Source organism: Mangifera indica, chromosome 14 (genome assembly GCF_011075055.1).
Source record: "Mangifera indica cultivar Alphonso chromosome 14, CATAS_Mindica_2.1, whole genome shotgun sequence".
Lineage (NCBI taxonomy): Eukaryota > Viridiplantae > Streptophyta > Magnoliopsida > Sapindales > Anacardiaceae > Mangifera > Mangifera indica.
The window spans coordinates 104,067-120,083 of NC_058150.1; the positions used below are offsets into that span (position 1 = coordinate 104,067).

General features: G+C 35.1%; 3 protein-coding genes across 5 annotated transcripts; 1 reads left to right on the forward strand and 2 right to left on the reverse strand.

Moving 5' to 3' along the window:
* Positions 1 to 40: 40 nt before the first annotated feature.
* On the reverse strand, positions 41 to 7,237 carry LOC123195812 (myb-like protein L). 3 transcript variants are annotated; one of them, XM_044609657.1, is made up of 12 exons: positions 6,820 to 7,237; positions 5,967 to 6,013; positions 5,684 to 5,881; positions 5,502 to 5,603; positions 4,388 to 4,587; positions 3,545 to 3,715; positions 3,146 to 3,460; positions 2,499 to 2,657; positions 2,273 to 2,422; positions 1,920 to 2,126; positions 1,791 to 1,832; positions 41 to 1,649 (listed from the first exon to the last, which is right to left on the reverse strand). In XM_044609657.1, exons 1-12 carry the CDS (start codon positions 7,196 to 7,198, stop codon positions 419 to 421), a joined length of 3,201 nt encoding a protein of 1,066 aa, XP_044465592.1. In that variant the 5' UTR covers positions 7,199 to 7,237; the 3' UTR covers positions 41 to 418. The 3 variants fall into 3 exon arrangements, with proteins under 3 accessions (XP_044465592.1, XP_044465590.1, XP_044465589.1); XM_044609655.1 differs by having other exon boundaries at positions 5,684 to 5,890; XM_044609654.1 differs by having other exon boundaries at positions 5,502 to 6,013.
* A 981-nt stretch (positions 7,238 to 8,218) lies between these two features.
* Positions 8,219 to 11,794, forward strand: LOC123196779 (exonuclease 1). The gene is made up of 11 exons (XM_044610901.1): positions 8,219 to 8,330; positions 8,441 to 8,477; positions 8,591 to 8,765; positions 8,856 to 8,934; positions 9,522 to 9,716; positions 9,830 to 9,944; positions 10,125 to 10,225; positions 10,419 to 10,516; positions 10,617 to 10,709; positions 10,874 to 11,079; positions 11,181 to 11,794. Exons 1-11 carry the CDS (start codon positions 8,253 to 8,255, stop codon positions 11,738 to 11,740), a joined length of 1,737 nt encoding a protein of 578 aa, XP_044466836.1. The 5' UTR covers positions 8,219 to 8,252; the 3' UTR covers positions 11,741 to 11,794.
* A 67-nt stretch (positions 11,795 to 11,861) lies between these two features.
* On the reverse strand, positions 11,862 to 15,504 carry LOC123196778 (beta-glucosidase 44-like). The gene is made up of 11 exons (XM_044610900.1): positions 15,098 to 15,504; positions 14,951 to 15,009; positions 14,224 to 14,299; positions 14,061 to 14,132; positions 13,880 to 13,967; positions 13,442 to 13,694; positions 13,235 to 13,350; positions 12,690 to 12,907; positions 12,542 to 12,573; positions 12,349 to 12,451; positions 11,862 to 12,240 (listed from the first exon to the last, which is right to left on the reverse strand). The coding sequence occupies exons 1-11, from the start codon at positions 15,333 to 15,335 to the stop codon at positions 11,963 to 11,965; spliced, it is 1,533 nt and encodes a 510-aa protein (XP_044466835.1). The 5' UTR covers positions 15,336 to 15,504; the 3' UTR covers positions 11,862 to 11,962.
* Positions 15,505 to 16,017: the final 513 nt, after the last annotated feature.

The following is a 16,017-nucleotide window of genomic DNA, read 5'->3' on the forward strand; positions in this document are numbered from 1 at the left end:
CTATAGGAAAAGTGAATTTCTCTATAACAAACAAAATCAATTATAAAATAATTTTTTATGCTTCGAATCTTTTGTTAACCTATATCTCTAATCTTTACATTTTTTTTCCCTCGATCTTTCTTTCTTTTTTCTATAATTTTTTTCTTTTTCTACTCACTGCAATAAACTTGCAAGCAAATAATAACACTGCCTACAAAACTAAGGTTGAATAACATCTCAAATAAAATTGGGGTCTGACTCTAACTCACCTTTACATGTTAAACCGTCGCCATCAAACCAGATAGCAGGGAACAAATGTTGTCAGGGGCATCCGTAGCTACGATTACGGCCGACTCAAAATATTTTAATTGGAGAGGCTTCAGATTCCAATTTCTGCATATAGGAAAAAATGGTTGTCTCTTCTTTTCTTTATTAAAGCTCAAATAATTTCACCAACTTCACCATCACCTTCCAAATTAATGCTCTTCAGTTTTGTCACTGGTTCATCAGAGCTCCCATTGGTGGTCTCAGCTTCACCATTTTGCAAGTGGGCTGGCATATGATCTTCATTGATGTGTTGATTTACCAATTTGGAAACCAATGACTTGGAGGAAGAACCGGCTTTAAGCTTCCTCTTCTTTAACTTATTACGAAGAAAGCAAGCAAGTGTTATGTCTTCTCCGACTGATGTTTCTAAACATTGTTTAGACCCATCTTGCTCACAAGAAATGCTTGCCACATCCTGAAATTCCCCTGATGGTTCATTACATATTTTCCCTTCACTGATGTGCTGATCTACAGGTTTGGAAAGCAGCAATGACTCAGAGGAAGAACCAGCTTTAAGCTTTCTCTTCTTTGACTTATTACAAAGAAAGCACTCAAGTGTTATGTCTTCTCCATCTGATGTTTCTAAAAGTGTTTTAGACCCAGCTTGCTCACAAGAAATGCTTGCAACATCCTGGCGTTTCCCTGATGGTTCATTACATATTTTCCTTTTGTTATTTCGCTTTACAGTCTCACAAACACTCTCCAAAGAGATGTTTTCACCTTCAGTTCTCTCCTTACCTGACTTCATGCCTGATTTCTTTTTTGGTAGCAATTTAGAAGGCCTCTTCTTTGTAGAAGCATCAATTCCACCCAGTAAGTCGCCATCTTCACTGTTGATTGTTGTTGACAAAGTCGAATCAAGATAATCTGAGTGATTCTGCAATAATTCAATATCATCAATAGTTCCCCGCAAAATGCCCACTTCAGAACAGTATGGTGCATCTTGTTCTTGACAAGATATAGAGCATAAATTGCCTGCAGAATTCCAAATAGGATCTATACTGTCACAATTTGACACATTGGTGTTGCCACAAGGAGTATTGCTACTGTCAGTGAAAGTTATCTCTGCTTCCACACTTTCAGGGGGTGGCAGAAGAATACTCATCTCATCCAATTCTGCACATGATGGCATCTTTGAACATCTTTTAGATACTTTCTTCACAGTATTGGGCTCACTATTAACTTTTTTCTTCCCTGAATGAAGCTTCACAATTTTCTTCTTAAGAATTACACCACGTTGATTAGAGGTTTCAGTGTCATCACCGTAAGTTATCTCCAAAACCTCAGAACAAATTTGTGTCTTTTTTCTAGTTCTCTGGGATTTTCTTGTTTTCTGATTTTCGCTGCATTGCATTAAAGAAATAAAATCAGAAGCATGATCAAAGCAAAAGACATCTGACACACCTTAAATTCTCTAAGAAGTAGCCCAAACCAAAAATTTCTCCTTGACATACTAAAAAGGGAAGGAAAAATATACAACTAACCAAGGAGCAGCATCTTCCTTGTTCCCAGATTCTGCCTTTCTTCTGCACATTAATTATGGCAAATGAAAACCTATAAAGTATAAAGCATGAAGTACAACAATACTACAGATAAAATTTTGAAATTTATACCTTGATTTTCTTTCATGTTTCTGGGATGCAATTACGTCGCCATGTTCAGATGCTGGATTTGTCAATGCTAAAGGCATAAAATCATTTGGACCAAGGGCAGGGCGCTCCCGCTCCCGATCTACAAAGTTGCTCATTAGAGCAGCCTTTTGCATCTTTCTACGTGCTTGAAGAACATGTACTTCATCTGGATGCAGATACTTCCATCTCCTATTTATAGAGGAAAAAAATAGGTGCAATTAACATGAATTTCAAAAATAAAGGCAAAGAAAACTTATGTAAAGAAAAAAGATAAGATATCAGATTCAACTTCTGCCCTTAACACTCATCTATATGTAAAATCCAAAACTTCATACCTCCAGCACTGGTTATCAGTCCGTGCAGGCAATGCAGCAGCAACCTTGGACCAGCTAAATCCATGTTTTTTGATTGCATCTTCCAACATCAAATCCTCTTCTTCAGTCCACTCACCCCTATTCACAGAAGGATCCAAAGAATTGACCCATCTGCTACCCAAATGAAAAGTCAAATTTTGTCAAATAAAAAACTGAACTGAATCTGAGACTATTCCTGGATGCCTACCTTTCTCTACACTGCACTTGAGTTCGGCCTGGCACAAATTGAGCAATTTTCTTCCAGTTCTTGGGCCCAAAAAGAATTGCAGCTACTGTCAGGCGTTTATCTTCATCTGGTGTCCATTTCCCAACTCTTTGCCTCATGGGGTGAAGAGTTTTCTTCCATCTGCATATAAAGCATCCAAATTATTTGACAGGCTGATTTTAAGAGCTATAATGAAAAAATTACTTGAACATTCTTTCAGTAAAGAATAAACCCAAGCATATGCATGGTAGAGAATTATCAGCATGGGACTGCTTAAGTGACACAAAGGCCGAATCTTTACTTACACAAAACATACAGACAAGATGTTATTATGCTGATGCATCTAAGATAATTATTTTTCCCACATCCATGCCATATTATACAATATGTATAATGAAGCCTCTATGAATTGTTACAAGTATACCATAGATAGATTATTAAAATAAAAAGGGTTTCACTCCTTGAGGTTTTCTGTATTGGCCAGCATACAGATGACAAAATAATGCAATTAGATCATATATCATTCAAGTCTCTTCCTTTGAAGAAGATTCAATGTTAATCCCTCTAATGTTTGTTTGTGAATCATTTTATACAAGATCAAAATTTAGTCTTTGAAACAGGGAACTAACCTATTAGAACATTGAGGACCAGTCCGGCCTTTTAAAGTTGAAGCTACAGACTGCCAGTTACTCTCACCAAAAGCTTCTACAGCCATGCACAGTTGTTCATCCTCATCCTCAATCCATTCCCTTTTCAATATGGATGCATTCAAACTCCTTTGATAACGAGCCAAACATTGAAATGGAATCCTGTTAGTCCCTAATGAGACTGAAATATCAAACCAATTACTGATCCCCTTTTCTTGAATGATAAGCAAAAGCTTCTTATCCTCTTCGATAGTCCATGGATTGTGATTAATACAGGGGTCTTCAAAATTCAACCACCTGCAGGATTCAACCATAGAAATAAGACAGATGCAAATAAAAAGGAAAGTTTAAAAAAAATAATAATGCTAAGCTAATACTTACTGTGCTTCACATTCTCCACCAGAACGGCCCTTAACATACATGGAAGCTAGCTGATTCCAGTTAACTTTAGGTAGAAATTCCCTGATCAATTCTGGGGTGACATCAAGATCCTTGATAGATGCAAAAATGTTATCCAAACCATTTGTATCCATAGAAGATCCCTCTGAACCACTGTCAATTTAAGGCAGGCCCATAAAATTATGCTTAAGAGGTAATGCCATTAAAACAGAGATAACAGAAAATATACAAACAGCAAAGTTAGCGGCTTAAAGAGGCTGGATAACCAAGACCCTCAAAAGTTTGATGTTATATCTAGGACTTATTTTATTTATTTCACCTAATTTGTTTGTATTTCGTTCCAAGTCTAAATAAGACTGAAGACTTCCTGATCTTCTTACCTGACTTGATATATGAATTGATACTAAAGTAGGTTTTCTCTCCAATTTCTATGTTTCTTTTCTAATTCTCCTGTTTCTGATTTCTTATTATATCTCTCCCCTTTCTTTCTGATCTGCTCTATTCCTTCTGATCACTATCATAAGAAGAGTAAGATTAGCATGAGAATACCTCAAGAAGAAACATAGAAGTTGGGGAGATAATAGGGATCTTTATTATCGGTTCATATTTCAAGTCAGACAACAATGATAATATTAAGCCATATATTAAGTCAATTCCAAAATAGAATTCGAACACAAATACTTAGTAAATAAAGCATTCTAAAGGCGGTAATATAACTAGTTGCGTATCCAAGTTGTTAGATGAATATGCCATAACCTAGTCATAGTGTATACTATTTGCATGAGTAAAAAATATATAAAGCTGAAAATATTTGTTTTGGTGTACCTTAGTCTATCCATTGACACTTGCAGCAACATTTCTTGAAATTGCTGTCTTATTCCCTTTCCAAGATTTTCCTTTTCTGTCTTTGACCATTTTTTCCGATGCAATGAAAGTGGATATCTTGACAAGGCCATTCTATAGTTAGAAACATGGGAATTTTCTGATGGGCCATAGTGAATGGCAGAGGATTTCTTATCAAAAACCTGCAGCAGTAAAATTTATCCTCAATGAAATTTAAGCCCCTAAAAGCCAAACCAATTAAAAAAAAAAACTAGGTAGACATCTATTTTGAACACCTCGATAAACCTGAAGCAACCTTGTAAATGTGAGATCGGTAGGACAAAACAAACAAAACTATATATCCAGTAAGAGAGTGAAAAAGGAAAACACGATGATCATTTAAAAAATAAAAAAAGATAAGAAGATACTACTTTGGAAGAGAAGAAATTGATATTAAAAATATGAAGCCTACAGTATAGAGATCAACCAACAATTATAACTAGGAAGAGAAGAAGAAACGCACATTATTCTTTCATTACTTTAAATGTCAAATGGGGTCAAAATATAGACAATTCTTGTGTATGAAATGACAACATTGTTTTGATGCACCATAATAAAAGAATTTGTTGCAAATAATTATCTGAACCTATTTCTTAAAAAAATGACTCAAATCAAAGTAGATATTGTTCGTGGGTATTACAACACACTACTCAGGAAGCTTGGAGAGTGCTCTTTTGGTACAGTACAACAATAAAAAGCAATTACACCTTTTATCCTACAAGTAAAATGACATACTCCGTACACTATCCAGCTCTAGAACACTGAATTTTCAAAATCACACCACTAGAGCAACCCTCAAGTTCCTCAAAATCCAGAGTTGGGCTTTGCTATCCATGGGTCTGAGGTTTTTCACTTATCCACTTGATAGCATACTCTAACGAAGTTTACAAACATTACAGCTTTAAATTTTTTTTTTTTTCTTATTAAAAGACAAAGAATGGGAACCTATTTTTGATGTCCAAACTGTACACATTGAAAGTATTTGATACTGATGCCATGTACTAAAAACTGAAAAGACAAACTTAGAATGTCAACTAGATAGACAATGAGAAATTACCTCTGAGTCATTGCCATTTCTTAACTTCTGTGAGGATATTAATTGGACACGGGGATCCTTCTTCTGTGATAATGCTCGACCAGTTATTCGTCTGCAAGAAACCTGAAAGTCTTTCAGAATTTTTACACGTTCTTTCAATTTCTTGTTCTCCTCTATTCTTGATTCAATCTGAGTCAACTTACTTCTGATAAAATTCTGATACGACCTATTCTTCTTAATGGCATCAATAAACATCTGAGCAGATTTTGGGAAGTTAGAATTATTTTGTGACAACATAGACAAATTATATTTTTCTGACTGTTGCCACTCAATGGAACCAGAAGGCAGTGTCTCCACATTGACCTTCGATAAATGGTGGTTGTTACAAGCTTCTTCAGAATCTGGAAACCCTTCACAAGAATTAATTCTATTTACAAACAAACCATTGGAAGTCTCATTCTTTGATGCTACACTAGATGCAAAAACCTGATTTGGAGTCTGTAAAGAATCCTTCCAGCTGCCTTTTGTAGTATCTACATTAAAATTTTCCAAAACTGGTGTAAGGGTAAAGAAATTTGAGGAGTTTAGAAGTGATAATATTTACTATAATATAATCCCAAGTGCAGATACACAGAAAACACGCACATACAAGGGGAGAGAGAGTATCTCTTATTGAGAAAATACATCATAAGAAATTTGAACTTCAGCTAACTATGAAAAATACAATACAAAAACAAAAGTGAAGAACTACATACAAAAGGTAATACAGTTTTATGGCCTAGATTAGACATAAGGCTGCATACATGGCAGATAAGCAGATGTTTTAGAGGGTTTTTTCAGTGTGGTCCTTGCTTCGTTTCTCTTCCTCAAATTTCCAAACTGTGTGACTAATAATTAGCTTCATAAACTTCTACACAGGAGTCTTATTCCTGTTGTAATCATAAAATATAATAATATCACACTTACAAACTCTTGTATACAAATTCAACTCAACAATATTAGATAAATTCACCAAAAGAGCAATGCCTTGTACATGCAGCATTACTGTTCAAGAAGCCAGTAGGTTAAATAAAGTGAACGCGAGAATGATAAAATAAAGATAGCCGCAAATTTTATTTGAATGCCTAGTTGCCTTCTTCTAAATTTCGTCTAATAAGCAATCAAAAATTTTTGCTTTATCTCTTAGATACAAAAAAAAAAAAAAAAAAAAAATTGTCCCTTCTTTATTTACCTTTCCTTTTTCTCGTTTACTCCTATCATCAGCCAAGAGAAAACATGACAAAACTATTATCCATTCAACTAATTCATAAACAAATATTTAAGAGCTTTCTAAGCTCACCAGCTGAATTATAAGCTGAAAAGCGCAGCTGAATAGCGCGAAGAGTCTCGAAATCATCCTCTTCATCATCATCCAAAAGAACCGGTGGAAGGGCACACAATGGCTGGCACGAGTCATCCGACAACGCCAACCGGTTCTGAATTTTCCGGACCAATTCACGATCGTCTTCGCTATCGGAACTCCAGTAATCAGCACTGACGCCGCCGGAGGAATCGGCAGCGACGGTCAGCTGAAGTTTGTTGGTGTTATCGAGGTCGTTGGGGTCGGTGCCTGAGATCATACAGGCTCTCCTTATGGCTTCCCTTTCCTCCTCATCAAAACCGTCGTCGTTCTCGCTGCCGGAAAATTCTTCTCCGTCGTCTTCACCGTGAAATGGCATTCTGCTTGGGAGGGAAAATTTTCCTTTTTATGAAAGAGTTTTTAGGGTTTGCCTTCCCCTTTATAGTGTTCGGTGTCGGGTCGGCTAAAATAAATCTGGTTAGTTCTTAGGGCTTTTTAGATCAGGCTTGGGCTTTTTATTACACTCAATACCAGACCTGAATATTTTGGGCTTTAAGCTTAGATGAATGGAAAATTTGGGACACCCCTGATGTTTGGCTAACGATACCTCCTCTTCCATTTGTCCCCTATATGTAACTCATTTCAAATCAAATATAAATTTAGTTATATGATCTCCGATCTCAAACTCTAAACACGTTCACAACAATGAGGTGCAATGATCAAATTCCTAGAATAATAGAATGAGTTGATAAATTAAGATTTTAAAAGATGTTTCCGATCACTATTTCTTTCATATAATAAGAAAATTTATAAAATGTTTAAATGTATTTCAATTCAAAGTTTGATTCATAATAAAAAAATAAGAGTTTTGTGTATTTGTGACTAACCACTTGAGTTTGACTCATTTAAGTGTTTCTGTAAATCCTTTTAGTTTTATAAATTACATTTATAATATAACCCTTCTGATAAAAAACTAATAATACATCTATATCATTCATAATGTTACATTTTCTAATCACTTGCACCAAATCACCCATGATTTGACATGCTTCTTGTTAATGCAATTTTCACAAAAAGCAAATATTATTGACCTTCCCAAAATGTTTAGGAGGTGTGAAAATTATGGGGGACGTAATTAATAGTTTTATAAATATGAAGGAGTAGATGTATATGCAAAAATTGAAATCGGTTGAAGGGGCGGGGGACTTTTACAGTAGAAAAAATTCAATCCCACTTACGGTAAAAATAAAAATAAAAGCATAAAATTACCAAACTGTCCGAAACACAGACCAAATTGTTCAAGGATGTTTTAAAACAGCCGCCTCCATTTACAATTCTTCCCGCCATTTTCTCGGCTTAATAATTTATCAAATTTATGCAAATAAAAAAACAGCAAGATTAAAAACCCAGAAATAGTGTAAGATCATCACAAAATGGGCATTAAAGATCTCCTCAGGTTCATGAAACCTTACATTAAATCCATTCACATCAAGAAATATGCTGGCAAGCGGGTCAATTTTAATCCCTTGATCATTTCTTTGTTTCGTTTACCTTTGATTCGATTTTGTTATCAGTTTTTTTTTTTTTTTTGAAAAAAAAATCTTTCTGGGTTATTTTGCAGGTGGGTATTGATGCATATTCATGGCTTCACAAGGGAGGTAATGGGTTTTTGGTTAAAATATAGATTTATTAGTTTTGAAAATTTGAAAAATCTATCAGAAACCTTGAAGAAATGTGGCTGAGATTTGTTGTTGTTTGAGAAATTTTGCAGCATATTCATGTAGCATGGAGCTTTGTTTAAATTCAAAGAGTGAAAGGAAAAACCAATACTTGAATTATTTTATGCATCGAATTAATCTCGTTCGTCACTACAATATTACTCCCGTGGTGGTGTTTGATGGTGGAAACATTCCTCGTAAGGCTGCCACGGAGGACGAGAGGCACAGGCATGTCGTTCACATACTTTTGTTTTTTTGCCTTTTAGTCCGTCTGACATTTAGGAGGTCGCATTTATTGAGGCTTTGTTGATTGTTTAGGAGAAGAGAAGCTAATCGTGATTTGGCTATGGAAAAACTTAAACAGGGAAATGTTAAAGCTGCAGTTGAACTCTTTCAGGTAATAAATACATTATGAATTATTTATCATGAATTCATATCGTTGTTGCTGATTAGTATGAATTTGTTTGATTTGGTCTATCTAGTGGCTCATTGTGGTTTATATATAGCTTTGTTGAGTGTTTGGATAAGAGTTTAGATTAATTTCAATTAGACAAATATACTTTATATAATCACACTCAAAAAGCTAGTTATTGAAGTTGAAGATTCTAAAGTCATATCAACCCAAGGTTCCCACTTGGGTTGATTGCTTGTCACTATCTGAGTTGCACAATTGCAAATGGAAAACATGAGACTTTGATACCAAATAACTCAAATATTGAAAGAATCACATCCTAAAAATTTGTTATTGAAATTGGAGAGCACAAAACTATTTAAATTCTACACAAGAAGCTCATACTTTTTGTTGTAAGACTCAAATCTCATATCTTACACTTGAGATCATAACAAACAATCTCTAATTAGATTTCATGAACTCAATTGTAACATGTTTCATAGCTTTAATAAGTGCTTGAATGTAGACTATATGCTACTTTTAGAAAGTTAATAGTTGTGGATTCTTATGTTTGCTTTTTTCAAAACTTGCAGAGAGCAATTAGCATCACTCCAGCTATGGCTCACCAACTGATTCAGGTATTGAGATCTGAGAACATTGAATTCGTGGTAGCTCCATATGAGGCTGATGCTCAGTTGGCCTACCTGTCCAGTCTTGAAGTAGAGAAAGGTGGCATTGCAGCAGTGATTACTGAAGACAGTGATCTAATAGCATATGGTTGCCAAGCTGTAAGCACATCCATGAAACTTTGATACAGTGAAGATGGATGTCTATTGCTCTCCCGACATCTTCATCTTCCCTGTTTCTTATTGAAGTTTTGATTTATGTTGCCCGCCAACAGGTTGTGTTTAAGATGGATAGACATGGCAATGGCGATGAACTTCTGCTAGACAATGTTTTTGAGTCAAGAAATTGTACGCCATCCTTCAGGAATTTCAATCAGGAATTATTTATAGGTGAGATCAGTAAGACACCAAAAACTTCATTCAGTTTCTGTTTTTTGTGATGATCGTTGCCCTGCTTCTTTTTCACTGTAATCTGAATTACATTTCCACATTTCATGAGAAAAACAATAGTTTCATCGTTTTATTGAGACACTGAATTGGCAACTGACTTGTGTCGCAATTTTATTACAGGCATGTGTGTGTTGGCTGGCTGTGATTTCCTTCCTTCTGTTCCTGGAATTGGTATTGCAAAGGCGTATTCTATGGTTTCCAAATATAGAAACTTAGATCGTGTACGTGTCTCTAAACCTGTGATCATAAAACTTTGAACTTTTCCGGAAAAATTTTAAAGGCTTTGATATTATTAGCATATTTTCTATGTGAAAAGGCATATAATTTCATTAATTGTTATTGAATAACTCACAACTCAAGGTTAACAATCACGTCATTTCTTGTAAGTTATTGATTGGTTGGCTTCATTTACAGGTTTTATCAGTTTTGAAGATAGATAAGGGTAGTCTAGTGCCTGAAGATTATTCCAAATCATTCAGGGAAGCTGTTGCAGTATTCCAGCATGCCCGAATGTAAGTAAACCGTGATATTTAGGCAAATTCAATGAGCTATGAGTAATTTCAGAATCATTTTGTTTATATTTGATGTACTGCCTTTAAACATTATTTCTAGATATGATGGTGGTGCTAAGAAGCTCACACACATTAAACCCCTTCCACAAGAGCTTCTGGAGTCTCTGGCCGGAAAGCTTGATTTTCTTGGACCGTATCCTTGAATCAAATAGTGCCTTGGATTTCTAGTTTAAATTAACTGTTTTCCACTGTTAGCGTTTGCTGCCATGTTTCAGCCTTGGCATCGATACTGCAATTTAGTTAATCTTAAAACTACAGTAAGCAATATTTTTTCTTGACCATCGTGAATTATACTAGAGAAATCCCCCCATCAGTAGCTGCTGCAATTGCTGAGGGACACTTAGACCCGGTAAACATGGAAGCTTTTAATTGTTCTCCAAACTCTGAATATCATCATGGTCATGCTGCAATCCAAACTTCTAAGAAACTCCAGAAGCCTAAAAATACACTGGAAACTGGGTTTATGGTCATTTCTTCACAAAAGACCATGGAAAAAATTACAGGCAAGTTTTTTAAAGCAGACTCTTTTTCGAAAACAGAAATGTGTGTCATCTAGTTTCTTTAAAATATAATCATCAGAGGCTCACTATGTTATAGTTTTCAGTTATAGATACTCAAAAGAAGCAGTATCCAGTTTCATCTAAGACAATGCATTTCAATGAAGGTGCATCTCTCCAGAAATTAGTTTTGCCAATGCAAAGTCAGGAATCAGTTGAAAATTCAGTGGTTTCTGATGACCTTCCACTGAAGGTTCCGGAGAACAACCCATTCAAAAAAAGGAAACTTGATGAGATTCAGTTTGAACCATTCAAGAGCATTAGTAAAGAAGTATTAGTAGTGAATGGGGATGAAAAGCTGGAATTTCTGTGTGCAACTCCTGATAACTATCTACCAAAGGTTTCTGAAAACATCCATTCCAGCAAAAGAACGCGGAATGAAAGTCTCTTGGATCAGAGAGAAATCACTGCTGAACAAGTTTCTGTGGTTATTGAGGTGGAAAGCTCTGACTTGTTCAATACAAAGGAATCACAAGAAAGTGTGAATTCTAAGCCTAAAAAGTTCTCAAAAGAGAAACAGAGAAGTAAAACTAAGACAAAAACTAGTAATGCCAACAGTTCTGTAAATAAGAGGACTAGTATCTTGAATTTCTTTTTGCGAGTGTAGTCTTTCAAATCTTCAACTTATCTATAATGAATGATTATCCAATTTTTTGGGGAACTTAAGCATTTTTTCAGTTTTATTAAGTTGGCTAAGCCATGCTACAGTGTAGAGGGAAGCAAAAACAAAAACCAAAATAACCATAGATTATCCAGGAGATTTGTTAGTCTGATACAGGGGTACGTAGTTTTACAATCACCACTTGAACAATGAAGACATTCAAACTACTTAATGCTTCTTTCTTTTTAGTAGTTGTTTAAACCAATAGGCAGACATCTTCGGATACCTCTTCAGATTGGTGTAATCAACATAGACAATCCCAAACCTAGCAGTGTAGCCTAGTCTCCATTCAAAATTGTCAAGCAAAGACCAAGCAAAGTAGCCAACAACATTTGCTCCGTCATCAACAGCCTTCTTCAGTTGAGTCAAATACCCCTTGTAAAAGTTGATCCTTGTGGTATCATGTAATCCCTGTGCAAAAGTGACATTTCCTGGATCATCCATGCCTGCATGACAGTCAAACTGGTTAATTTTGTTTTCTCTCACACTTGCATAAACCCAGCAAAACCTCTGGCATTTGATACAACAAAAAAGCAACATTCATTGACTCATACCATTTTCAGACAAAATGACAGTAGGGTTCTTGTAGTGCTCTTTTATGTACATTAAAGCCTTGTACATTCCCCATGGTACATTGTAGAGCCAATAAGAATTTGCCTGCAAGTGTTCAATTCGTCATAAAATGGAACTAAACTCATGATCTCCACATTAACAACAGATAAAACACGTAATGGGAGAAGAAGTTACTCTTGGACCAATTGGTACTCCATGTTTTGCATCTGCAAAGTTCACAGGAAAGTAATATTTAGCAGCAGGAGCAGGTCTGCCACAATACTAAATTTCATTCATTTGTTCTTTTATTTTTCCCAAGAGGAGAAATAGATAGAAATCTTACAAGCAAATCCAGCATTCCAATCCTGCTGATAGCCCAAGTCCTTTGACTCTTTTTTATGTGGACCATACATGTAGTATGTGGTATATTGGTTAATACCCACAAAATCTATTGATCCCTTCACCATCTCAACCTCTTCTTTCGTGAACTTGGGCAGCCTTTTGCCAACTATATTTTGCATTGTTTTCGGGTATGTACCGTAAGTAAGAGGATGTATGAACCTACAAAAGGTCAGCCATTGTTACATGCTTTTCTGATTCAATTAAGACTTTCTAAACAAATAGCATTTTCAGTGAATTAATGCAAATCTTGTTAATTTGTTGAGCTGATACATTTCCTTAGCTATTCTAAAGAGAGAGAAATTATGAGATCAAATCCCGTCATCAACAGTGGAATTCCCAAACCATTCTAAGAAAGAGAAAAATAGATTATAAAATCAGGCCTATCACCAACAGTGGATTCTCACACATACATCTACAACTATAATCATAAGTATTTGAAAAAACAGACAGTCTAAGTTATCTGTGAAGAGGCAGAAAATATTTTACCATCCAACATGAAAATCTCTAGCTCTTTGAGCTGCAAAGTTGTCCGCTTTTGATCTTGTAAGGGGTTCATACCAGACAAAATCCAAGAGAATTCCAATCCTTCCCTTTTGCTTTTTCTGAATTGAACACATTTATAGATTAAGATATGTCATAGCATGTTCTAAAACACAAAATGACTCTATACAAAATAATAAGTGCTAATCTTACCTGATACTTTTCACGGTATCTTTGAACTGCTGCTCCATGAGATAAAATCAAATTATGAGCCACAATATAAGGCTCTGTTGCAGAATTGCCAACTGTGCAATTGCCAAATGCTTTGGAGCACCTCCCAGGAGCAAAGAAACCATTGTCATAACCAAGTGCGGCCACCACTCTAGGTTCATTGAATGTCATCCAATTCTTAACTCTATCTCCAAATGTCTTAAAGCAAAAGTCCGCATAATCAGCAAAGTCTTTCCTACACAGTTAAAAACGTTCACTAAAAATTAAATTTAACAAAACATGCTCTAATTCATCAAAACAAAAATTTCATAGATATTTGAGTGCATTTGCATGGACGAATGCCTAGGATCTCATTCCTCCTAGAGTACCATTGAAGTGTGAGATTTGTTAACAAAATTTACCACTAGTCATATCACTTACACCACTTTTTCACTTAACAATCCATTGTACTTCTTCTCAAGCGCTTCTGGAAGATCATAGTGATAAAGATTTGCATATGGAGTAATACCTACAAAGATTTGCAGGGTATGAAGGCCTAATAACTGATAAAAGTATTGATTCTAAAACAAGTTTCACTGGCATAATTCTCATTGTGCTCTACCTTTTTCAAGCAAGTAGTTAATCAACCTATTGTAATATGCAACTCCCTTCCAATTAACTTTCCCAGCTCCATCTGCACAAAAAAAAGGATTGAGAAGGTTCAGGAAAGCTGGTACTCTTTACTTGTAATGATACAAAATCAACAAAACTGATAAACTCATTACATGGGAAAATTCTGGACCATGAAATTGAGAACCGGTATGCATCAAAATTCAGATTTGCCATGATATCAGCATCCTCCTGTAACAGCACAAGTAGAATATAAATTTCATAAATAAAACGAACAAGTCATTTTTTAAGAATTTCACTATGTTATTATCATTGTTAGTGCTGCCTAAATTTGATGTATCCCCATAAAACTAATCTAACAACAAATATGTTTATTGAATAACAGTTTAAATTCAGGAGTTCTTCTTCAATGAATGTCCCTCCCATTAAAACATTTGATTATTATTATTATTATTTTAAGAGAACAGTAGAAAATCATTAAGGTGTATCTGAGGTTATTTTTGTAAAGGCCTATTGAGGGAAATGCTTTTTGCATATAAATACTTGAAAAGCACATTATAGAGCAGGCAGAATGTGCCTTTTGAGAATAATTAGAGAATCTTTAGTACTAAAAAAGCTGGGTTGCGTTAGCTAATGTCCAGTTTGAAGCAAATAAAACAAAACAATGTTCAAAGCGTCAGTGCTAAGACCACATTAGTATTTCCAATCACTTGAAATTAGTAATTTTAGTAGCAGAAATGGCATCAAATCTCCTTGCCAGCAACATCATCCCTTCATTCTTCAAACAAGCATTTTCACCACTTCACTTAGAGCTCCAAACACTTGGTAATCATCTTAAATCAAAATAGATAAACAAATAATTGAAAAAAAAAAAAAACTAACTTTGTAACGGTGATACTGATCCACAGCAATGTCACCAGTACCATTACTGGCTACAATCCCTGTTCATCAAAACCAGAATTGTCACATATTAAAATTACTTTAATGTCTAAACACCTGATAAGTTAGCAGAGTAATTAGTTTAGTTACCGGGTATTTTAACAAAAACATCCCAGATGCTGGGGCCACGGTCGTCCTGGTTGGCCATGCCTTCGACTTGATAAGCAGAGGTGGCAGTTCCGAAGATGAAACCTTTGGGGAAGGCGTCTCTGCTGAGGTTGCCAGTGTCGAAGTGGACAGTAGCATCAGGTTGTGAGGGTACATTGAGCTCCACTGTATCAGCAACACAGTGTATAATAAGCAGCAGGAAGAATGGAAGTGTGTTCATGTTGAAGAGAGAGAGATGGTGAGTGAGTGAAGAAGAGTGAGAGATAGATGGTGTTTAAATAGAGAAAATGAAGTTGTCTTTGCAAGAAGATCTGTGAAAATATGATGCCACCACGATGCATGGCTAAAATTTTCCAATATTAATTTTATAATTATTATAACAGTAGGAATTCAAAGACAGCATGGGAATTTGCATAGTGAGCAGGGAATGGCGTTAGAATGTAATAGAAAACCTCAAATTTTTAATACATAATTAGAGAATAATAATCATACCTTATCTTCAAGGGCATCAAGGATAAAGCTGGTTTCGACTTAGCTGCGGCAGAACAAGTCCAAAAAAGTTAGTTCAAATGTCACAAAATAATTTAATATTAGATTAGATTTGAGTTTATTTGAACTCAAAGGTTTGAATTGAATAAATTCAAACTCAATTTTTTTATGAAAATGAATTCAATTTTTTTTGAGAATAAATCTTGGCTCACAAACAATTTAATTATAGATTCAATATGTGTCAACTTGAATTTGATTGGTTTTTTAAAAACGAATCTAATCATTTACAAAATTTTAACCCAATTCAAAAATAATATAATTCCAAATTTAAGTTGAATTAATTTAAAATGGATTCTTTTATGAAAACAAGATTAATCATTATTCCAATTTAACTATTTTGATTTAAACTTGAA

Excerpts from the sequence above, each read along its gene's own strand:
- LOC123196779 (XM_044610901.1), top strand. The coding sequence starts at position 8,253 with ATGGGCATTAAAGATCTCCTCAGGTTCATGAAACCTTACATTAAATCC. Across the intron at positions 8,331-8,440 it reads AGAAATATGCTGGCAAGCGG|GTGGGTATTGATGCATATTC; the intron begins GTCAATTTTAAT and ends GTTATTTTGCAG. Across the intron at positions 9,945-10,124 it reads CAATCAGGAATTATTTATAG|GCATGTGTGTGTTGGCTGGC; the intron begins GTGAGATCAGTA and ends ATTTTATTACAG.
- LOC123196778 (XM_044610900.1), bottom strand. The coding sequence starts at position 15,335 with ATGAACACACTTCCATTCTTCCTGCTGCTTATTATACACTGTGTTGCT. Across the intron at positions 15,010-15,097 it reads TGTTTTTGTTAAAATACCCG|GGATTGTAGCCAGTAATGGT; the intron begins GTAACTAAACTA and ends TTTGATGAACAG. Across the intron at positions 14,133-14,223 it reads ATGGTCCAGAATTTTCCCAT|ATGGAGCTGGGAAAGTTAAT; the intron begins GTAATGAGTTTA and ends TTTTTTGTGCAG.
- LOC123195812 (XM_044609654.1), bottom strand. The coding sequence starts at position 7,198 with ATGCCATTTCACGGTGAAGACGACGGAGAAGAATTTTCCGGCAGCGAG. Across the intron at positions 2,127-2,272 it reads ACTGATAACCAGTGCTGGAG|GAGATGGAAGTATCTGCATC; the intron begins GTATGAAGTTTT and ends CTCTATAAATAG. Across the intron at positions 1,833-1,919 it reads AAACATGAAAGAAAATCAAG|AAGAAAGGCAGAATCTGGGA; the intron begins GTATAAATTTCA and ends ATTAATGTGCAG.